At 45.7% G+C, this 24,176-nt stretch overlaps 1 protein-coding gene across 4 annotated transcripts in view; it reads right to left on the reverse strand.

Annotated features, from left to right (window-relative positions):
• Nucleotides 1–24,176, reverse strand: part of coq9 (coenzyme Q9 homolog (S. cerevisiae)) — a 108,869-nt gene that overhangs the window by 27,245 nt on the left and 57,448 nt on the right. The window contains exons 7-10 of one of the 4 annotated variants that reach the window (XM_049724596.1): nucleotides 15,652–15,807; nucleotides 12,367–12,420; nucleotides 10,153–10,208; nucleotides 2,710–2,995 (exon numbers count right to left, since the gene is read on the reverse strand). In XM_049724596.1, coding sequence (XP_049580553.1) covers nucleotides 10,167–10,208; nucleotides 12,367–12,420; nucleotides 15,652–15,807 — 252 coding nt within the window. In that variant the 3' untranslated portion in view covers nucleotides 2,710–2,995; nucleotides 10,153–10,166. Of the gene's footprint in view, nucleotides 1–2,709; nucleotides 2,996–10,152; nucleotides 10,209–12,366; nucleotides 12,421–15,651; nucleotides 15,808–24,176 lie in introns of those variants that run through there. The other 3 variants (XM_068651065.1, XM_068651066.1, XM_068651067.1) reach the window with 3 other exon arrangements.

The following is a 24,176-nucleotide window of genomic DNA, read 5'->3' on the forward strand; positions in this document are numbered from 1 at the left end:
TTTTGCTGAATCTGAACCTAACACTAAGTCCCTCATCAAAAGTCTACAGTTAGTACAAAATGCTGCTGCGAGGCTGCTCTCACGGTTAAGAAAACTTACATTGGCTCTCGGTCCATTTAAGATGTGACTTCAAGGTTCTTCTACTAACCTATAAATCACTGCATGGCTTAGCGCCTTCATATCTCGTCGACCTAGTCGTTCCTTATGTTCCGTCTCGTAACCTTCGTTTGCAAAACGCTAGTCTTTTAGTTACACCAAGGGCCAAGAAAATGTCTGCGAGTTCTAGAGCATTCTCTATTCGGGCTCCAGAGCTTTGGAATGCCCTACCAATGGATATCAGAACTGCTACCTCAGTAGAAACATTTAAGACACGTTTAAAGACACATTTCTATGAGATGGCCTTTAACTAACTTGTAGTGGCCGATTCGGCCGGAGTTTGTTTTTGTTCTCTCTCCCCACCCCCCTCCCTGGCTGGGGAGGGGGTTAGGTGGCGCAAAAGCTGATAGCGGCTAGCTGGATTCTCGGGGACCAATTCAAGATGAGGAAACTGCAGCTCAATCTCCTTGAAGACACTGCCAGGACAATCGAGGGCACCTTCGACATCCATTTTTTCATTGATTTTCATATTATGTATTACTTGTGCCCTCTCTTTATCCATTACAACCTGGTGATCCTGAAAGGGGGATCTTTCCATCTGTGGTCCCTTCTCAAGGTTCCTCATTTTCCCCTGGTAGGGTTTTTTTTAGTTTTTCCTTGCCCTTTTGGGAGCTTAAGATCAGGGGATGCTTTGAGAATAATAGTCAATTTTTGTCTATGTGAAGCCCTTCGAGACTGTTTGTGATTTAAGGCTATACAAATAAACTTGACTTGACTTGACTTCATGTATGGTATTACAATGTTTTTTTTATTGGATTAGCTTTAAATTTAAATATTAACTGCATATGATTCCAGTTTAACAAAATACTATTTTATGTTCTTTATGACAAAATGTTTTGAAACTGCGTAATAATTCTGAGGCGTACGTTTTCAGCTTGGGTGGGTTGGTGGCGCGCTGGCCAGCACATCCACCTCACAGTTCAGAGGGTGCCGTTTCGATTCCACCTCCGGCCCTCCCTGTGTGGAGTTTGCATGTTCTCCCTGTGCCTGCGTGGGTTTTCTCTGGGACCTCCAGTTTCCTCTCACATCCCAAAAACATGCTTGGTAGGTCGATTGAGCACTCCAACTTGCCCATAGGTTTGAGTGCAATAGTGGATGGATGTTCGTCTCTGTGTGCCCTGCGATTGGCTGGCAACCAGTTCAGGGTGTCCCCCGGCCTACTGCCCGATGACAGCTGGGATAGTCTCCAGCACGCCCGCGACCCCCATGGGAACAAAGTGGTACAGAAAATGGATGAATGGACGGATGGATGGATACTACTTAACATGACTGAGCACAGGTCTTAACTGCACTTAAGAAATCTGTGACTTAATGGATGACTTGGATGGATGGATAGATGGATGGATGGATGGATGGATGGATGGATGGATGGATGGATGGATGGATGGATGGATGGATGGATGGATGGACATTTTCAGGTTCCTATTTTAATTTTTTTTTGGCATCGTTCTAATACTAATACTTTCGTTGCTGATGACAACCATTATAATTGCTTATAGATTTATGAATATTGACTATTTATAGGAAAATCAGACAAAACTACCAGCAAAATCATTTGGAATGCAGTGTAGTCAGATGTGTATTGTTTTTGTTCCAAATTGTAAAATGGCCACAGGAAGGCCGGTATCAGCTGCCATCTCTGAGTAACGATACCTTGAAATAAGGTGTTATCAGCCCTATTGGCACTTGCTTATCTCAATTTTCGTCAAAGAAGTGACCAACAGGTGAAAAACATTTGAGAAGAATGCTTGTGAAAAAGTCTCATCTTTGAGGAGATCTTTGGGTTTAGCTTGTGAAAAAGACAAAAACAACCATGTTTAAATTTTTTTCAGTGAACTGAGATTAACGCAAAGAACGAACTTTGACAACCCAAAAACAAAGCCTGCACCAGTTTTACTTTTACCTGAGTGAAATGTTAAGAGATTATTATAATTGTCAGGCAAGCTAAGGCACTCCAAGACTGGGTAGTCATAATGTAGTTTGAATTATTCAAACATTTCCAATATACTTTCGTTGCTGATGACAACCATTATAATTGCTTATAGATTTATGAATATTGACTATTTATAGGAAAATCAGACAAAACTACCAGCAAAATCATTTGGAATGCAGTGTAGTCAGATGTGTATTGTTTTTGTTCCAAATTGTAAAATGGCCACAGGAAGGCCGGTATCAGCTGCCATCTCTGAGTAACGATACCTTGAAATAAGGTGTTATCAGCCCTATTGGCACTTGCTTATCTCAATTTTCGTCAAAGAAGTGACCAACAGGTGAAAAACATTTGAGAAGAATGCTTGTGAAAAAGTCTCATCTTTGAGGAGATCTTTGGGTTTAGCTTGTGAAAAAGACAAAAACAACCATGTTTAATTTTTTTTCAGTGAACTGAGATTAACGCAAAGAACGAACTTTGACAACCCAAAAACAAAGCCTGCACCAGTTTTACTTTTACCTGAGTGAAATGTTAAGATATTATTATAATTGTCAGGCAAGCTAAGGCACTCCAAGACTGGGTAGTCATAATGTAGTTTGAATTATTCAAACATTTTCAACCTGTCAAGCGTCTACAACTTTATTTTAATAAAATAGGACAAACAAAACCAGTCTCAAATCAAAACTAATTGCATTATTGATGACAAATGGTCACAACAGAAGAGTAAATATTGATGAGTTGAGAAAACTAGACAAAAGTAAACTTGCCCTGCACATGACCACAAAATGCACAAGTCATATAAATATCATATTTGGATATAAATTCCATCTCATGTTCAAACAGGAAAGTTGGGATTCATTTTGTTGTGTTGCATCATCCTCGCTGGTTAATGCCGGTGAGATTCTTCAGCTGCAGGCAGAAGCAAAACAAGAACAATTTTTATACTTAATCCACATTTTTCATTACAAATATGTTTAGTGAAAAACTCTCAACATTAGGACTATCAGGATTTTGAAACTATTAGACCCACCAGCCATCATTTTGATGTCTTGAACCATCTGTTGTGCTCTCACAATGAGGTCATTACTTAAAAATAATGCTCAAGTGTCCCCCCCAAAAATTTTGCCCATTAATAATTTATTGTGAGTATCTTTGTACATACATTCTGTCATATAAATGAATGAGAAACAGTTGGTGGAATGCCTATTGTATCGTGCGGGTTCATGCACTGCATGCGGGTCAGCTGTTATGCAATATTTTAGTTTTGTGCCAAGGAAAAGGACAAAGCACTTACACTGCATGCACTTGACTTGCACTCACTACTTGAAAGTAAATCAAAGTGTGGCACACAAACAACAAGCTTATTATATAACTCTTTGATTTTTCCATTGGGGGTTTATGTCAAGTACCACAACCGGGCGGCTCGGTGGCGCACTGGTCAGCACATCCCCCTCACAGTTCGGAGGGTGCGGGTTTGATTCCACCTCCGGCCCTCCCTGTGTGGAGTTTGCATGTTCTCCCTGTGCCAGCGTGGGTTTTCTCTGGGCACTCCGGTTTCCTTCAACATCTCAAAAACATGCTTGGTAGGACAATTGAGCACTCCAACTTGGCCGTAGGTGTGAGTGCGAACGGTTGTTCGTCTCTGTGTGCCCTGCGATTGGCTGGCAACCAGTTCAGGGTGTCACCCCCCTACTGCCCGATGACTGCTGGGATAGGCTCCAGCACGCCCGCTACCCCCGTGGGGATAAAGCTGTACAGAAAATGGATGGATGTGTACGTAGAGCGCCGCAGCATCACTGGAGAGACGATCTACATTCCTACATTCGTATATTCTTTTCTAGTTTTTCCTCGCTTTTTACGTTTTTTACTCTACACTTTTGGGAGTTTACTATTGTTGAACGTCGTAGACAGTCAATCCCTGCCATTTCGTCCACGTCGCTGTTTGGCTCTCAGCGGAGGCTTCGTAGCTGTTTGTCTACCGTCGATCATCGGACACGTAAGTATGGCTGCGGATCAAGAGATTTGTACGGCTTCGTGCACCAACTGCACCCTTCTCTTAGAGAGGTTGTCCCTGCTCGAGGGACGTGTCCGCCAGCTCGAGCAGAATAGTGAGATAACAGTAGATGTGGCGGACCCAGACGCGGACTGTAGTCAGCCCGCTAGCGCAGTTAGCCTTAGCCCCAAGCAACTTGCTAACCGCGATGAGCCTGGTAAGACACATAGCCATCCAAAGTCATCTCGGTCTACTGGCCCTCGCACCTTGGTCATAGGTGACTCCATTACCCGAAACATCCATCCATCCATCCATTTTCTGAACCGCTTAGTCCCCACGGGGGTCGCGGGCGTGCTGGAGCCTATCCCAGCCGTCATCGGGCAGTAGGCGGGGGACACCCTGGACTGGTTGCCAGCCAATCGCAGGGCACACAGAGACAGACAACCAATCTCACTCACACTCACACCTAGGGACAATTTGGAGTCTTCAATCGGCCTACCAAGCATGTTTTTGGAATGTGGGAGGAAACCGGAGTGCCCGGAGAAAACCCACGCGGGCCCGGGGAGAACATGCAAACTCCACACAGGGAGGGCCGGAGGTGGAATCGAACCCGCATCCTCCTAACTGTGAGGCGGACGTGCTACCCAGTGCGCCACCGAGCCGCCCTACCCGAAACATCACGCTTAAAAATCCAGCCATGGTAATGTGTATTCCTGGAGGCAGAGCACCTGACATAGAAGCTAATCTTAGGGAGCTGACTCGCAATAGGCCTAGTCAACAGCGTAGGTCCAACAACACTTGCTACTTGGACATAGTGATACGTCGACGCCAATTATGTTAGGATGAGGCAATCAGAGATCACAAAGAAAAACATAGCGAGGACTTGTGATCTCGCCAGAAAGATGAGTCGGCATTGAGTATTTGTCTTTGGCCCCCTGCCTGGGAGAGGCACTGATGAGAGGTTTGGTAGGTTAGTCTCCCTTAATCGATGGATGGCTCGGTTCTGTAAAAATCAGGGACTGTATTTTGTAGATAACTGGTCCTCCTTCTGGAGCCGCCCCGACCTACTGAGGAAGGACGGCCTTCATCCTAACCCTGAAGGCGCCTTCACTCTTTGAAGGAATATAGATTACTGTTTGAGCCATTCATGACAGGTCACTTTAGAGCAGGCCGGGTCACAGGTGACTAGACCACGTGTTAGGATGGGTTTGGAGTCTGTTAAGTTAAAGTTAACTAGCGCTAGGTTAGACTCCCAGCATGCACATAGCTCCTTGTGTAGACTAGAGCATCACAGTTTGAATAGTGCTACAGTACACGTGGACACACTTTCTACTGAGGTAGTAGACAAATCCAATCACTCCACCCCGACCGGTATCGCTGATACTGTTTCAGATATTACATGTGTACCGAATATTTACTATCAAATTCCTACGGTCGTATCGTCCCACCGCGCTAATAAACATTTGAGAGGTGATGTCAGGCCTAGAGAACACAATCTTACTCGCATCCCGTTTAAAAATCCTTCGATAGATACGCACCCTGATTACACTTAAACTCGGTTTTATGAATATTAGATCATTTCATACGAAAGCAGTTCTCGTGAATGACCTCATCACGGAACATAATATAAACGTTTTTGGTCTTTGCGAGATCTGGTTAAAACCTAATGAACTGCTGCCGCTTAATGAGGCCTCGCCTCCAAATTTTGTGAGCTCGCATGTGGGGCATCCTCGAAAAAAGGGTGGGGGTGTTGCCCTCATCTCTAATTCCGATCTTATATTTAGGCCCCGTTCGATTAACGTATTTAAAACAGTTCTCACTGTCCGATCCACCGCTTTACTGTCATTTTATCTTGCTGTTATTTACCGGGGCTTACTCTGGCTTCCTGGATGCATTTTCAGAATTCGTGGCTGATCTAGTAACAAATGCGGATAATATAATAATTATGGGCGATTTCAATATCCACATACCGTATTTGCCGGTGTATTGGTCGACCTTTTTCGATCCAAAATCGACCGAAAAAAATCTACCTCGATTTATACACCGAGTCATAAAATTTAACTTCGTATTCATCGCTTCAAATGTGATGGTAACCAAGGCCGTTTCTCATGCATCTCATTGTGCGTTGCACTTAGAAAATTTGAACCGGGCGGCGTGCGCGAGTGCGCGGCCCGCTGGAAGTCACAGCTGATCCGCTCGGCGGGGGCTATTTTCGGCCACTTGGCGCGTGCGCACGGCCTCCCGGATGTGCCGGGCGGGTGCGCGAGGTCGCCGGCCGCTGGATGTCCAATGAGGCGCCGCGATCTCCTCCGCGGTGCTTATAAACAGCCGATCCGCTCGGCGGGGGCTATTTTCGGCCACTTGGCGCGTGCGCACGGCCTCCCGGATGTGCCGGGCGGGTGCGTGAGCTCGCCGGTTGCTGGAAGTCCAATGAGGCGCCGCGATCACCTCCGCGGTGCTTATAAAGTGCCGATCCGCTCGGCTTGGAGCTATTCCCGGCCTCCCGTTGGTGCCGGGCGTTGTGCGCGAGCTCGCCGGCCGCTGGAAGTCGAATGAGGCGCCGCGATCTCCTCCGCGGTGCTTATAAAGTGCCGATCCGCTCGGCTTGGAGGTATTTCCGGCCTCCCGTTGGTGCCGGGCGGCGTGCGCGAGCTCGCCGCCCGCTGGAAGTCGAATGAGGCTCAGCGATCTCCTCCGCGGTGCTTATAAACAGCCGATCCGCTCGGCGGGGGCTATTTTCAGCCACTCGGCGCATGCGCACGGCCTCCCGGATGTGCCGGGCGGCGTGCGCGAGTGCGCGGCCCGCTGGAAGTCGAATGAGGCTCAGCAATCTCCTCCGCGGTGCTTATAAACAACCGATCCGCTCGGCGGGGGCTATTTTCGGCCACTCGGCGCGTGCGCACGGCCTCCCGGATGTGCCGGGCGGCGTGCACGAGTGCGCGGCCCGCTGGAAGTCGAATGAGGCTCAGCGATCTCCTCCGCGGTGCTTATAAACAGCCGATCCGCTCGGCGGGGGCTATTTTCGGCCACTTGGCGCGTGCGCACGGCCTCCCGGATGTGCCGGGCGGGTGCGCGAGCTCGCCGGCCGCTGGAAGTCGAATGACCTGTACATGTCCAGGTGAACAGAGAGACCGGTCTTTTTATGGAGGCGTTCAAGTTGACATCCTTTCAACTTCATGGAGTGGAGAGCAGGGGTGAACCAGGGAGCAGAACGGGTGAAAGAAACAGACCGGGTTCTGACTGGAGCGAGGGAGTTGAGAATGTTGGTGAGTGAGTTGTTGTAGTGAAGAACCAGTTCATCAGGAGAGGAAGTCCGGGTATGGTAGAGAGGCAATGATGGAGGAGAGAGTGTCAGTATTTATGTCCTTGATGTTACGGAATAAGATGAGACGAGGTGGCTTGGTTATGGAGAGGCGGAGTGTGACTTTAAAAGAGAGGAGGAAATGGTCCGTGATGGGGATAGCTGTAGAGGTGGAGGGAGTGAGACCGGTGCAACAGATTAAATCCAGTGTGTGGCCTTTAATGTGGGTAGGAAAGTCAGTGAAGATGTGAAACCCGGAGCTCTCAAGGCAGGATGAGAAGTCACGGGTGAGGGGAAGAGCAGCATTGTCCATATGAATGGACCAGCAGAATCACATTAGGTGAGAGTGTGGAAAGATGGCCAAGAAAAGCAGCAATGTCATTTAAAAACTCTGGGTGGGGCTTAGGTGGATGGTAAACATTGGCGATAATGGTAGGAATGGGACCGGACAGTTTGCATGCAATATAGTCGAATGACCTGAATGGAGGGACAGAGAGAGCAGTGACTTTCCACTTCACATGGTGAATTATTGCGAGAGCACCCCCGCGACCAGAGCCATGGGGTTGCGAGATGTAAGCAAATCCCGGAGGTGTAGCATCAATGATTTGAGAAAAGTCATTGAGCTGCTGCCATGTTTCTGTCAGACAGAGAAAGTCGAGTTTGCGTTCGGTGATGGAGTCCCGGACGAGGTGGCCTTTGCTCGTGAGTGAGCAGATGTTGAGGAGCCCGAAGTTGACGGTGGAGTTGTCATTCTTGACAGACCTGGGTAGGCTAGCTAACACACTGTGGTCGATCCAGCGGGCGCCGGCTTGTCTTGAAGGACGACGGGTGGTGGACCAGAAGGATTTTATTGGCTTGGAGTTGTCGGTTTGAAAGTTACGGCGAGAGCCCCGCTGTCTGGATTCTCGTGGACCAATCGAGTTGAGGGAACTGCAGCGGATTACCCTCCTCGAAGACACTGCCAGGACAATCGAGGGCACCTCCGGCAGCTCTTCGCTTTGACTTGGGCATCCACTTTTTCATTGATTTTTTTCATATTATGTATTTTATGTGCCCTCTCTGCATCCATTGCAGCCTGGTGATCCTGAAAGGGGGATACTCCCATCTGAGGTCCCTTCTCAAGGTTTCTCATTTTTCCCCTGGTAGGTTTTTTTTTTAGTTTTTCCTTGCCCTTTTGGGAGCTTAAGATCAGGGGATGCTTTGAGAATAATTGTCAATTTGTTTGTCTATGTGAAGCCCTTTGAGACTGCTTGTGATTTAGGGCTATATAAATAAACTTGACTTGACTTGTCACGGCTCCGCTCTGCTCTTGCGGTGCTGACCAGCTGACGCACCCCGGCAGCCCAGCGCGAGGGCATCACACATTGCTCAGAAGAGCGCCCTGCGCTTAGTGCTCATTAGCAGCCGCTGTCCCAAATCCGCACACAGTTATTTTTTCCTACGTGCGCAGTTACGCTCAATGACGTTGTCCCGACTGTTTCTGCACGGCGGTGCATTTTTCCTTCGTGCGCGGCTGTGTCACGTCTCTGCTCTCGCCCTGCTGGCCTATGGCATCACGCACCTTCCGCGCTAGACCAGTGAGCCGCGTGTCGCATCGGGGAGTCGCTGATGGTGTTGGGGTGCACTTATGTGCTTCGATTCCAGCAAAATTCGGGCAAACAGGACGATTTGATCAAGAGTGACAAGCAGACAATCAGTTCTACTCCGCTTGGCGATCGAGGAGCGGAGACGTGATAGTATGTGCGTGTGTGTGTGTAATGAAGTGCAAGTCTGAGGTGCTGCCGATATGTTGACGCAGACGGAGTGAATAAAGTGCAGGAGGCTAAGATAAAGTATAGTTAGACCTGCTAAGCCAAACAGCTGCAAGGACACAGATCAACATGTTCCCATTCAAGATGGCGCGCACAGACGCAGCGGCCCGGCGCTCCTCAGTTGTTGGCAGTTTTGTAACTTTTCTTGTAACATTTTTAGTACTTATCCCATCTCTGCTTGTGACGTGTGCAATACAACAGAGCTGTTGTCTGTTGCAGTGAACACCTTCAGCCCGCAAAAGAACTTGAATCTCTGGAACACGATTCCCCCGGAGATTCGGCAGCCACCGAACGCAGCCGGCTTTACTATCCCCCTGCTGGAATGGCGCAGGCGGCACAGACATAGAAGACAGAAGCGGGGCAAAAGAGGAGGACTAGCAGCCATGCTAAAAGCTAACCCGTACAAACCGTTCATCCCCAGCCTCTTTCTTACTAACGGCCGGTCGATAACCGACAAGATGGATGAACTGCAACTGCGGAGCACATCTCACGGTCTGGAATACTGTGTTGTGATTGTCAAGGAGTCCTGGCTGGACCATTACATCCCCGACGCAGCTATCGAGCTAGCAGGCCATGCTGTCTTCAGAGCCGACCGAACAACAGACTCTGGTAAGAGCAGAGGAGGAGGACTGTCTACAATGACAACAGGTGCTGCACCAATGCAACTGTCAAACACACTCACTGCTCTCCAGATATGGAATTTTTAATGTTACAGTGCAGACCCTTTTTCCGATGTAGGGAGTTCACATCTGTGGTAATAATTGTTGCCAACGTGCCCCCCGATGCTAATGCTAAATTTACGCTACTTTTTTTTTTTTATCAACCAGCATTTAGCTGTGCAGGCAGACAGTGTTATTATAGTTGCAGGAGACTTCAACCATGCTAACCGGAATTCTGTCCTACCCAAATTCCACAAATATGTCAACTTCCCTACGAAAGTAAAGCCAGCCCTTTGCCTCACCTGGGTCTCTCCGATCACCCGTCTCTCTCTTTTCTTCCTGCGTACAAACCATAGATCTGTCAAAAAAAACAACCACAAAAACAGTAAGAATTTGGACTGAGGAAACCACCTCAACTCTACAGGACTGTTTTGAGGTCACAGACTGTTTTTTTTTTTTTTTTTTTGCAGAGCGGACAGATCTGGACAATCGCCCATCTGCAGTAATGGATTATATCAATTTTTGTACTGAGAATGTGACAGAGACTAAGACCATCAAAATGTTCCCTAATCAGAAACCGTGGCTCAATAGTGAAGTGAGGACCTTACTCAAAGCACGGGACACTGCCTAGGTCACCTGCTAAGCTACAAGGAAGCACAGACAAACCTGCGGAGGGGCATTAAGAAGGCCAAGCACAGCTACCAAAAGCATATCGAGACACACCTCACAAACGATAACTCCAGAGGTATGTGGCAGGCGATTAAGACCCTGACTGGCTACAATACCAACACCACAGCCACAGTACCATCAGATAGCACCCTCCCAGACGCACTGAACCAGTTCTTCGCCCGCTTGGACCATCACAGCAGGGAAAACCCCATCCTTGCTCCACCAGGTGATGACAGCTCCAGCCACAACAAGTCAGAGACACCCTGAGGAAAGTCAATGCGAGGAAGGCACCTGGCCCAGATGGTGTCCCGGGATGGGTACTTAAAGTCTGCGCAAACCAGCACGCGGAGATATTCACAACCATCTTTAACCTCTCGCTCCAGCAGGCCATGGTTCCCACCTGTCTTAAATCTGCCATCATCATCCCTATACCCAAGAAAACCACAGTGAACTGCCTGAATGACTATCGCCCGGTTGCCCTTACCCCTATTATTACTAAATGCTTTGAGAGACTCATCCTCCCCTCCATCAAGTCCGCCATCCCAGCCAACATCGACCAGTACCAGTTTGCCTACCGAGCAAACAGGTCATCCGAGGATGCAGTCATGATGGCGCTCCACACAGCCCTCACTCACCTGGATCAGAGAAACACCTATGTGAGAATGCTATTTGTGGACTTCCGCTCAGCATTTAACACGGTCATTCCCCAGAAGCTGGTCACAAAGCTGCACAACCTGGGCTTAGACAGTTCACTGTGTGCATGGATATGGGACTTCCTCAGGAACAGACCACAGCGCGTCAGGATGAGAGACCACTTTTCCTCCACACTCCTATTGAACACAGGAACACCACATGGGTGTGTCCTCAGCACGCTTCTCTTCTCTCTCTTCACGCATGACTGTTTCCCCATCCATCCCACAAACACCATTGTTAAGTTCGCTGATGACACCACCATTGTAGGACTGACTAAGAACAACGATGAGTCAGCCTACAGGGAGGTCAAACACCTGATCGACTGGTCCTCTCAGAACAACCTGGAACTTAACACAACCAAGACAAAAGAAATAATTGTGGATTTTAGGAAAGCCAAAAGGACTGTGCCCCCCACTCTCTCTATTAGAGGTGAGGAGGTTGAGAGGGTGGAGGGCTTCAAGTTCCTGGGAATTCACATCTCAGCCGACTTCAACTGGTCCATCCACATATTGAAACAGGTGCAAAAGGCACATCAGAGGCTTTACTTCCTCAGGAAGCTGAAACAGCATCATATTCCCCGCCCCCTGCTGGTTAACTTTTATAGAGCATCCATCGAGTGTGGTTCACCAGCTGCACTGCAAAGGACAGGAAGGAACTGCAGCGGGTGGTGAGGACGGCAGAGAGGATAATCGGGACTACATTGCCCTCCCTCGAAGACACCTACACAGGTTAACGCAATAAAAAAGCCAAAAACATCAAGACTGATTCCACACACCCCGGTCATGCCCTGTTCTTCCCACTCCCCTCTGGTAAAAGGTACCGCTTCTTAAAATCGAGAGCTTCAAGATTGAGCAACAGCTTTTTTCATCAGGCTGTTAAAACCATCACCCCACCCATGCGAAGACTGACGCGGACCCCCCCCCCCCACCTCCAACGCCCCCCCCCCCCCCACACACACACACACACACCTACACACACACACACACCTACACACACACGCGCGCGCACACACATACACACTCACACACACACACACACACATAGAGAGTAATTTGAAAAACTGTTAAAGTCAAAATGATGTGTTGAAAACTCGCTGCTGGTGTGATTTTTATGTGTGTGTTTTATAAAAATGAGAAAGATCTGGGAAGACTTACAGTCACAGCAGTTCCCATTAGTCCTTGTACCATGGCTTTGCTCGTTGACTGTATCTGAAAAAACAACCAAGAACACACTAGTTGGTACTTACAATTTGTAAGTGCATGAATGGATGGTTTCATTGTGTGACCTTGTATATCATGTGTCGGGATGGGAATTGATAAGATTTTTACGATTCCAATTGCATGTTTGATTCCGTTTAACCAATTAATTCTTTATCAATTCTCTTATTGATCTTTATTTTGGAAAAAAGGAAGCGCAAAAACGATTATGAACATTTTGTTTTAAATATTACAACTTTGTGTCAATATGACAATACAAACCTAAGAGTGAAGAAAGCAAACATTCTCCTATGATAGAAATCATCACCTACCAAAAATCAGGGGCTTCTATAGTGGCAAATGAATACAAGCCTTTAACTACAAACTTTGTCACTGCATGATGAAATTCCTCAGTCCTTTCCTTAGACATTTTGCTCCCCCCTGTTGTTTACTGTTTTAGATTAGTTCTATAAATATTGCGACAATAAGAACAAAGTCACGTCTAAAGATGCTCTGCTGTTCTGGCAGCAGCTGAGTGGTGATCACAGTCAAGGTATCACGACTTGACTGTGTATTTTATGTTGGTGAAAATGAACAATCCAGATTCTCTGGTTGAACTACATCCTAGGATTTCAGTAAATCCTAGGATTTACACAAACGCACCATGGTCACCAGAGCATCACTGTAATGAAAAGCACACAGCAGCAATGTGCCGATGCAGGACAATAAAACTGACACAACATGAAATCTCAAGATTCTTCGATTAGCCACGCATGCATGATTAGCAAGTGGCTGACCAGGCCTTGCGCTAACTTACCAGTGGTTTGGCGATCCTATTTACAATGCACTCTGTAATTAATATTGGACAATTTTCCACGACACAGCGGAATATCTCTCACTACCGCGGCACAGTGGTTGGGAAACACTGTCTTAGAAGACCACTTTTGCATTCCATTTCTCTTTCCCTTGTTTAAAGTTGGGAGATAGCATTGTTTAACCCCCCCCCCCCCCCCCCCCACACACACACACACACACTCATTGAAGTTGGTAGAGTCCAAATTAGCTTTGTGCCTGAATGACGCTAATTGCAGGGAAGAGGAGTGGCCTGTGGATAAAAAGATGGACAGAAAAAACACCATGTGGGGCTGAAAAGGCTAGGATAAGAAAAAAAAAGCTTTAGGTGACAATGCTGCCCAGTGTGCAAAGCTCACAGAAGACAGACCAAAGAGGAAAATGGTCTTTGTGAGTGTGGGCAATGTTTGTCATACTGTTGTAACAAGGTTTTCAGGAAACATTCATATGCCACATTGACATCAACAGTAGGGGAGAGTGGGGTAAGTAGTGCCAATTTTTACTTAAAGTGCCCTTAAAGCAAGGGGATAACAGTAATGCCTCCAACTAAGATATCTACATATAGTTTAGGATGTTGTGCATCCCTGGGAACAATTACTTTGGATCTTAAACAAACTGTTTGAGAAATACAGCTTTAGAAAAAAAAATGGTTTTGTGGCACAACTTCGTGTCGTTAGAGAAAATACACTGGGGTAAATTGTGCCATTGATAATTGAAGTAAAACAGATCATTTTAATGTCACAAATGATAATGCTATATAAAAGAAAGACAAATTCAATACAAATTACTTGTTTAACTTTTACGTATTTAAAGTTTTAGCAACATCAAAGGCCACTTTTGTATAACAAGGCCTATACAGTCACATGAACACCTAATTGAGTCTTGTAAATATGAACTTCTGCTCCTTTCTGGCTGTACCACCAAGTTTTGTGGTGTGAACACATAGGCTACTCAGAACAAAATGGATGGATGGATGGATGGATGGATGGATGGATGGATGGATGGATGGATGGATGGATGGATGGATGGATGGATGGATGGATGGATGGATGCCACTAGTTATTTCTGGATCGAGTACATTTGTGACAATGTTGACTATTAGAGTGGCACTGCTCTCCGAGATTCTTGTAGGTTTAGTAATCAATGGGCAGAAACCAAATGAGTACATTAAATTCACAAGTCGTCGGTTACAGCATGACCTTAGTAGGTCAATACTGAAGTCTCCACATAGGAATACTTTCTTTTGTTTTGATTTTGCGAGCATTTTGTTAACATGTTCATTCAACACCTCCATATTGGCACCTGGGCATATTTATAGCCAAGATATAGTTTTTTTTGCCTTCGTCCCGTACTGATTTCAACTTTCAACATTTTCGCCATTGACTAATGTTTCAAACCAAATATTGTTTTCAATTTAGAGTGCGACTCCACCACCCGTTTTGTTGCTTCTGCATTTGTGGACTGATTTATATCCTTCAAGGTGGAAGCTCGTTGTCTCTGTAGTTTCCAATGATGTTAAAAAGCTTGTCAAATGTCTGAAGATAGTCCTGTTCTTTTTTGGCATGTTAACTACTGTTGAAGTGGATTATGGACCATTTTCTTTCCACATTTATGTAGTTGTTGAATTGATCTTCCGAGTTGTATGCACAATTTTCCAATCCATTTCCGTAATAGTGAAAGTCTGGGTTAATAGCTTCCTTTGGATCATTTGCCGTTGGATGAATTTTTCTTTCCAATTTAATTTTATCAGGCAGCACGGTGTGGCACTGGTTAGCATGTCCGCCTCACAGTTCGGAGGGTGAGGGTTCGATTCCACCTCCGGCCCTCCCTGTGTGGAGTTTGCATGTTCACTCGTGCCTGCGTGGGTTTTCTCCGGGTCCTCCGGTTTCCTTCCACATCCCAAAAACATGCTTGGCAATGATGAGAGGTTTAGCAGACAATTATACCTTAACCGGTAGCTGTCTAGCTTCTGCAAAAATCTGGGACTGCAGTTTGTAGCTAATTGGTCCTCTTTCTGGGGCTGCCTTAACCTGCTGAAGATGGACGGCCTCCACCCTAACCAGGAAGGCACCATCACCCTTTCTAGACACATAGTTTACAGTTCGAGCCATTCATGAGGTGACTATGCATTTGCCAAACCGCAGGTTGCCATCAGTCATATTTCAATGTCACAAAATAATGAGAAATTGTGTTTTCAGTCATTATAAGGACATTCAAACGCATGCACGCACACACACACACACACACACACACACACACACACACACACACACACACACACACACACACACACACACACACACACACACACACACACACACACACACACACACACACACACACACAAATCCTATTTTCATGTCCCTTGTGAAATCTGTGGCTGCACTATACCTGTTTGGCAGAAGAGACCATGCTGGCTATATCCTGAATACGGTTGTCAAGGAAGTTCCAAGTGTCCTGGAAGTCTGGGGAGGAGTCCTGAAGCATCACAAGCTCAGTGGTGTTATAGATGCCAGTCAGTGCTGCTCTTTTAGTGTACCAATTCATCTATACAAATGGAAATGAGAGACAAGTTAAATGGGACCGTGTATATTATTGAACATTCGTTCATTCATCTTTCGAACTGGGTCACGAGCGTGGAGCCTATTCCAGGAGCAGTAGGAGGGGTACACCGTGAATTGGTTGCCAGGCAATCCCAGGTCACACACAAACAAACAAACAAACAAACAAACAAACAAACAAACAAACAAATATTCACAGTCACAGACAATTTGGAATGGTAAATCGGCCTACCATTTACGTTTTTGGGATGTGGGAGGAAACATGCAAATTCCAAATTGTACATTTTTTTGTGTCAATAAATGTATATGAAACCATTTAAGTGCATATTTTAGTATTAGAACAATAAATAATTGTTTCAAACATGTAAATAATACATTAATAGTATAAATGACATACGGAAAATTTTGTATAGATATTGAAAATATAGATATTATACGTGTGTGCGTGTAACATGTTAACAAGAAGTACTTACTGGGCAGGCTAATGAGTTAGTGGAAAGATGCTAATTCGCGATCGTGCTAACATGCGAAAACGGACCGCTAAAGGAATTTAAACAAACATTTGGAGCAATACTACATTGTCCTAAAGGTTAGACACATGTAATCATTCAGTGAAATTTGCTGACGACACGACTCTGATGGGTCTCATCACCAAGGGCGACGAGACTCAATACAGGTCGGAGGTCGACCTTCTGACCACATGGTGCAGGGACAACAACCTCCTGCTGAACATCAGCAAGACCAAGGAGATTGTTGTTGACTTCCGGAAGGGTCACACCCAACACCTGCCACTGACCATCAACGGTGCTGTGGTGGAGAGAGTGAGCAGCACCAGATTCCTGGGGGTGCACATCAGTGAAGACCTCTCCTGGACCACCAACACTGCATCACTGGCAAAGAAAGCTCAGCGCCGCCTGTACTTCCTGCAGAAACTCAGGCGAGCAAGTGCGCCACCAGCCATCATGAACACATTCTACCATGGCACCATTGAGAGCGTCCTCTCCAGTTGTATCGCTGTGTGGGGTGGAAGCTGCACTGAATACAACATGAAGGCCCTGCAGCGCATAGTGAACACAGCTGGTGGGATTATTGGTGCTTCACTCTACTTCCTGAAGGACATTTACACCTCCCATCTCACACGCAAGGCGACCACAATTGTGAGTGATGTGAGTCACCCCGCTCACACTTTGTTTGATCTACTGCCCTCTGGGAAGAGGAGTGCGATCCCGCACTAGCAGACTCACCAACAGCTTCATACTCCAGGCTGTTAGGATCCTGAACTCTCTCCCCCCTCCACCCTCGGCTGCATAACGTCCTGGCCTTTTGGGCCATGTTGGCTGCCTTGCACTACTCCTCCTGTATTTTTGCGCTATATTCTGACTGTCTGCTGTATGCACAATTGCTCCATTTTAACCATGTTGCTCTTATTTATGTATTTATTATTTATTCATTGCTCTTATTTATTCATTGTATGTGCCTTCTTGATTTTACTTTTTGTAATGTTTACTTGACTGTTTTGTTTGTCTGTAGACCAATATAATATAATATAATATAATATAATATAATATAATATAATATAATATAATATACCGTATTTGCCGGTGTACAGGTCGACTCGGTGTATAAGTCGACCCCCTAAAATTCGACGGAAATTTACGATTTTATGATATATCCTTTGTATAAGTCGAGCTCAATTGTTGCATTATATTAAACTTCAAAATTCAATATGCAAAATTTATTGACGAAATGTGTTCAAATTCCGGGAGGCCGTGCGCATGCGGCTGTTTATAAGCACCGCGGAGGAGATCGCGGCCGGCGAGCTCGCGCACGCCGCCCGGCACCAACGGGAGGCCGGAAATAGCTCCAAGCCGAGCGGATCGGCACTTTATAAGCACCGCGGAGGAGATCGCGGCGCCTCATTCGACTTCCAGCGGCCGGCGAGCTCACGCACCCGCCCGGCACATCCGGGAGGCCGTGCGCACGCGCCAAGTGGCCGAAAATAGCCCCCGCCGAGCGCATCGGCTGTTTATAAGCACCGCAGAGGAGATCGCGGCGCCTCATTCGACTTCCAGCGGCCGGCGAGCTCGCGCACCCGCCCGGCACATCCGGGAGGCCGTGCGCACGCGCCAAGTGGCCGAAAATAGCCCCCGCCGAGCGGATCGGCTGTTTATAAGCACCGCGAAGGAGATCGCGGAGCCTCATTCGACTTCCAGCGGCCGGCGAGCTCGCGCACCCGCCCGGCACATCCGGGAGGCCGTGCGCACGCACCAAGTGGCCGAAAATAGCCCCCGCCGAGCGGATCGGCTGTTTATAAGCACCGCGGAGGAGATCGCGGTGCCTCATTCGACTTCCAGCAGCCGGCGAGCTCGCGCACGCCGCCCGGCACCAACGGGAGGCCGGATATAGCTCCAAGCCGAGCGGATCGGCACTTTATAAGCACCGCGGAGGAGATCGCGGCGCCTCATTCGACTTCCAGCGGGCCGCGCACTCGCGCACGCCGCCCGGTTCAAATTTTCTAAGTGCAACGCACAATGAGATGCATGAGAAACGGCCTTGGTTACCATCACATTTGAAGCGATGAATACGAAGTTAAATTTTATGACTCGGTGTATAAGTCGAGGTCGATTTTTTTCGGTCGATTTTGGATCGAAAAAGGTCGACCAATACACCGGCAAATACGGTAATATAATATAATATAATATAATATAATATAATATAATATAATATAATATATGTAATATGTCTTGTCACTGTGGGATAGTAGGAAACACAATTTCGATCTCTTTGTGTGTGTGTCTTGCCATGTGAAGAAAGTGACAATAAAGCAGACTTTGACTTTGATTTCTCTTGTTAGGAGACCCACTTACATCGTCAGTGACTCCTGTACCCTGTCAATTTAAGATAGCGTGGTAGGAGATACAAACCAGATTCGGTTGAAGTTGGGAAATTGTGTAAAATGTAAATAAAGACAAAATACAATGATTTGAAAATCCTTTTCAACCTATATTCAATTGAATACACTACCGTATTTTTCGGACTAAAAGTTGCTCCGGAATATAGGTCGCATTAGCCATAAAATGCACAATAACGTGAAAAAAACATATATGTCGCTCCAGAGTATAAGTCGCATTTTGGGGGAAATTTATTCGACAAAATCCAAGACCAATAACAGACATGAACGAGCAACAACAGGCTAAACCATAGGTATGCTAACGTGACATAAACACAAATGAAGAGCTGAGAACGAGCCTGACGTAACATTCAGAGTTATTCAAATAACTATTACATAAATAACACGTTCATAAAATCATCTGTGTCACTCCAATTCATTAAATCCATCGATCGTCCGGGTGCGCACAGCTGACGGTGGTTGCACTTCAAAATATTCCACAGGCCCATATAACGATGTATAAATTATATATCAAATAACTATTATATAAGCAATAATATTATCAAACCATCTCTGTCACTCCAAATCATTAAATCCATCGATCGTCCTTTATGTCAACAATGCTGGCCGGGTGCGCTTCAAAATATTCCACAGGCCCATATAACGATATATAAAATATATATTAAATAACTATTATATAAGCAATAATATTATCAAACCCAAGGCGGGGTAATAGATGCACTTTTACTTATCTGCAACAAAATCTGGACAACAGGCGAGTGGCCAACATCATGGACACAATCACTTATTATCACCCTTCTCAAAAAAGGCAACGTCCAGCTCTGCCAAAACTACCGCACTATCAGCCTCATCAGCCATCCCAGTAAGGTAATGCTAAAAGTTATATTAAGAAGAAGAAGAAGAAGAAGGACAACAACAAACAAGCGGATGCCCCAAGCCGAAAAGATAATAGCAGAAGAACAGGCTGGATTCAGACCAGGTCGCAGCACCACAGAACAAATATTCAATCTTCGGATACTGTGCGAAAAGTACCAGCAACACCAACAGGATCTCTACCACGTATTCATCGACTTTAAGAAGGCATTCGGCCGCGTGTGGCATGAAGCGCTTTGGGCAACCATGAAACTCTATAACATCAATGAGAATATAATTGCAGTCATTGAGAACTTATACAAGACAGCCACAAGTGCGGTATACCTACAAAACAACATAGGAGAGTGGTTTAGGACAACAACAGGAGTGCGTCAAGGTTGCTTGCTATCCCCCATGCTCTTCAACATCTTCCTTGAAAGAATATTGTCAGAGGCCCTTGAACAACATGAAGGCTTAGTAAGCATTGGAGGCAGAAAGATCACCAATCTCCGCTTTGCGGATGATATTGATGGTCTTGCCGGCGACGAACAAGAACTAGTCGACCTGATCCACCGATTAGAAGAGACAACCACAGACTATGGCATGGAGATAAGTGCAGAAAAAACAAAACTAATGACCAACAACCCCAACGGATTCACCGGAGACATCAAGATTAACAACCAGACCCTAGAGGTAGTCAACAACTTTAAATACCTAGGTGCTGTGGTCTCAGATGAAGGATCTAAACCCGAAATACTTGCCAAGATTGCCCAAACTACAAATGCAATGACCGAGCTGAAGACCATCTGGAACAACAAAAATATCTCTACCAGCTCGAAGATCAGACTAATGCGCTCCCTAGTAATCTCAATCTTTCTATATGCTTGTGAATCCTGGACCCTAACAGCAGACACTGAAAAGCGAATCAAGGCACTGGAAATGCGATGCTAAAGAAGACTCTTTGGAATATCTTACAAAGACCACATCACAAACGAAGAGGTAAAATCACGTGTAAAGAGTGCAATCGGACCATACGTCGACCTACTAACGACAGTCAAAAGGCGGAAACTGGAATGGTACGGCCATGTCACAAGATCAACAGGACTTGCCAAGGAGATCCTGCAAGGCACAGTGAACGGAGGCAGAAAGAGAGGGAGACAGAAAAAGAGATGGGAGGACAACATAAAGGATTGGACAGGCCTAAAAACATACGAGTTATTGAGAACAGCGGAGAACAGAGAGGAATGGAGAAAACTGACTGTCAAATCCTCAGCGGTGCCCCAACGGACAAAGGTCTAAGGGATTGGAAGTGGAAGTGATTATCAAACCATCTGTGTCACTCCAAATCAATAACAATATTGTAGCGCTAACCAAGTACCAGGAAAGACGTGGGTTTGGTAAACGGCTCTTTATTTAACAAAACAAGAGTTTAACGAGCCAACAACTACTGAACTGTAACGATAAAAACATATACAAGTTGCTACACAAAATAAAATATATCAAATAATTATAACATAAATAGTTCACCGCCACATGTCCCCAAGCACCGGCGTGGACTTCCAGGCGTGTGGCGGCGTGGACTTCCATCCCCGGAGGTGGCACTTCCAGCCATTGAGGTGGAAGAGAGCTCCATAAATAGGACCGGGCGTGCGTAAAAGCCATGTCCGAGCCCCATCCACCGTCCCCGGACAGCCACCCGGCCCCAAGCACCGGCCCCCGACTTCCATCCACGGAGGTGAAAGAGAGCTCCGTAGAGTAGGACCGGGCGTGCGTAAAAGCCATGTCCGAGCCCCATCCACCGTCCCCGGACAGCCACCCGGCCCAGCGCCGGCCCCCGACTTCCATGCACGGAGGTGAAAGAGAGCTCCGTAGAGTAGGATCGGGCGTGCGTAAAAGCCATAATAGTTTTTCAAACCTTCCGTGTCACTCCAAATCATTAAATCCTTCAAAGTCTTCGTACTCCGTGTCACTTACATACAAAGCCGCTAATGGGAGTACGTGGGGCCCTTCGTCATCTTCGTCATTCCGTGATAGAATTTTTCCCCAATTTTTTATCCTTTTTATCCTTTATGTAAACCGCCGCTGACGTCACTTGAAATTCGAAATTACAGTAATCCCTTGCTACATCGTGGTTCGTTTATCGTGGTTTCACTTCAATTTTTTTTATTTTGAAAATTTGTGAAAAAAATTCACATATAAGTCGCTCCTCAGTATAAGTCGGCCCCCCCCCACCCAAACTATGAAAAAAACTGCGACTCATAGTCCAAAAAATACAGTACAAAGACAACATATTTAATGCTCAAATTCAAAGTTTGTTTTATTTTTCAAATAATAATTAACTTAATTAATTAACCACTTTGTTACATCACCTTTCCTTTTAATAACACTCAATAAACGTTTTGGAAGAGAGGAGACTAATTCTCTTAGCTTCTCATGTGGAATTCTTTTCCATTCTCTCTTGATGAACCGCTTCAGTTGTTCAACAGTTCGGGGTCTTCCCTGTCGTATTTTACGCTTCATAATGCGGTCTGGATTGCAAGCGGGCCAGGAGAGAACCTGGACTCTTTTACTTCGAAGCCACGCTGTTGTAACATGTGCAGAATGTGGCTTGGCATTATCTTGCTGAAATAAGCAGCGGCGTCCATGAAAAAGACGTCGTTTGGATGGCAGCATAGGTTGCTCCAAAATCTGTATGTACCGTAATTTCCGGACTATAGTCAGGTGCGGCTTATATAAGATTTTTTTGGTGATTTTTGTGATGATTTGATCACTTTTATACACTCGTAAAAAGGCTGTGGACCACTGTCGTGCGGTATCTTGAAGAAAAAAACAACAACAAAGATACTATTTTGAAACACTACTATGGCTGCTGCTTATTCTGGCTGTGTTGCTTGTGGCTATTATGAGCTTTAGTAGGAATGCACGCTAGGTGACCTGCGTCAAAGGGTTCTAAACCCTGTCTCTTACTCTGCTATGTGACTCAGAGATTACACAAAGCAGTGGTGCTGTTTGGACCATCTGCATTGTATTAAAACCCAATCAATCAGCATTTAAATTCAATTCTTCTGACATTTTGCTCACCAAAAACAAGTTGTAATGAATGTGAACTTTTAATGCATTTTATTCAGAATGTTACTTTGAACCCTGAGGCTTAAATGGCGGCGCGGCGTATTTATGGATTTTTACGGCTTTCTGTGTACTGTGTTTCTTTGTAAAAAACTCATGTGCACGTGCGGCTTATAGTCCGGTGCGGCTTAGAAGAAAAAAACAAAAATATTCCTGAATTTTCGCTGGTGCGGCTTATAGTCCGGTGCGGTTTATAGTCCGAAAATTACGGTACTTTTCAGCATTTATGTTGCCTTCACAGAAATATAAGTCACCCATGCCATGGGAACTAATGCACCCCCATACCATCACAGATGCTGGCTTTTGAACTTTGCGTTAACAGTCCGGATGGTCCGCTTCCTCTTTGGTCCGGAGGACACGATGTCCAGTGTTTCCAAAAACAATTTGAAAAGTGGACTCGTCAGACCACAAAACACTTTTCCATTGTGCATCAGTCCATTTTACATGAGCTCGGGTCCGTTTCTGGATGTTGTTCATAAACGGCTTTTGCTTTGCATGGTAGAGTTTTAACCCACACTAACTGATGTAGTGACGAACTGTATTTACTGACAGTGGTTTTCTGGAGTTTTCCTGAGCCCATTTGGTGATATCCTTTACACACTCATGTCGGTTTTTAAGGCAGTGCCGTCTGAGGGATCGAAAGTCACAGTCATTCAGTCTTGGTTTCTGACCGTGGCGCTTATGTGCAGTGATTTCACCAGATTCTCTGAACCTTTTGATGATCTTATGGACCGTAGATGTTGAAATCCCTAAATTCCTTGCAATTTTGCTTTGAGAAATGTTGTTCTTAAAGTGTTCAACTATTTTCTCACGCAGTTGTGGACAAAGTGGTGAACCTCGCCCCATCTTTGCTTGTGAATGACTGAGCATGTTTGGGGAGGCTCCTTTTATACCCAATCATGGTACCCACTTGTTCCCAATTAGCCTGATCACATGTGGGATGTTCCAAATAGGTGTTTGATGAGCTTTTCTCAGCTTTCTCTGTATTTTTTGACACCTTTCCTAACTTCTACTGGATGTGTTGCAGCCATGAAATTCTAAGTTAATCATTATTTGGAAAAAAACAATTACGTTTATCAGTTTGAACATTAAATATGTTGTCTTTGTAGTGTATTCAATTGAATATGGGTTGAGAAGAATTGTCAAATCGTTGTATTTTGTTTTTATTTACATTTTACACAATTTCCCAACCCCAACCAAATCCGGTTTGTACTTGTAAAATGTGTCCAAGCCCACAGAGGCAAATTTGTCCTTCAATCCTCCATCACACTGCAAATCAATGATTTCAAGTTGCATGTCAACAGACACATCAGAAGCTCTGACTGTGAATGGTGAGCGAAAAACTGCGAATTCTTTCTCGAGTTTGCTAAGTCAAAGTCAAAGTCAAAGTCAGCTTTATTGTCAATTTCTCCACATGCCAAAGACACACAAAGAAACCGAAATTTCGTTCCCCCCTATCCCACGGT

The sequence above is a fragment of the Syngnathus scovelli genome, chromosome 6 (assembly GCF_024217435.2).
Source record: "Syngnathus scovelli strain Florida chromosome 6, RoL_Ssco_1.2, whole genome shotgun sequence".
In the NCBI taxonomy this organism is placed as follows: domain Eukaryota; kingdom Metazoa; phylum Chordata; class Actinopteri; order Syngnathiformes; family Syngnathidae; genus Syngnathus; species Syngnathus scovelli.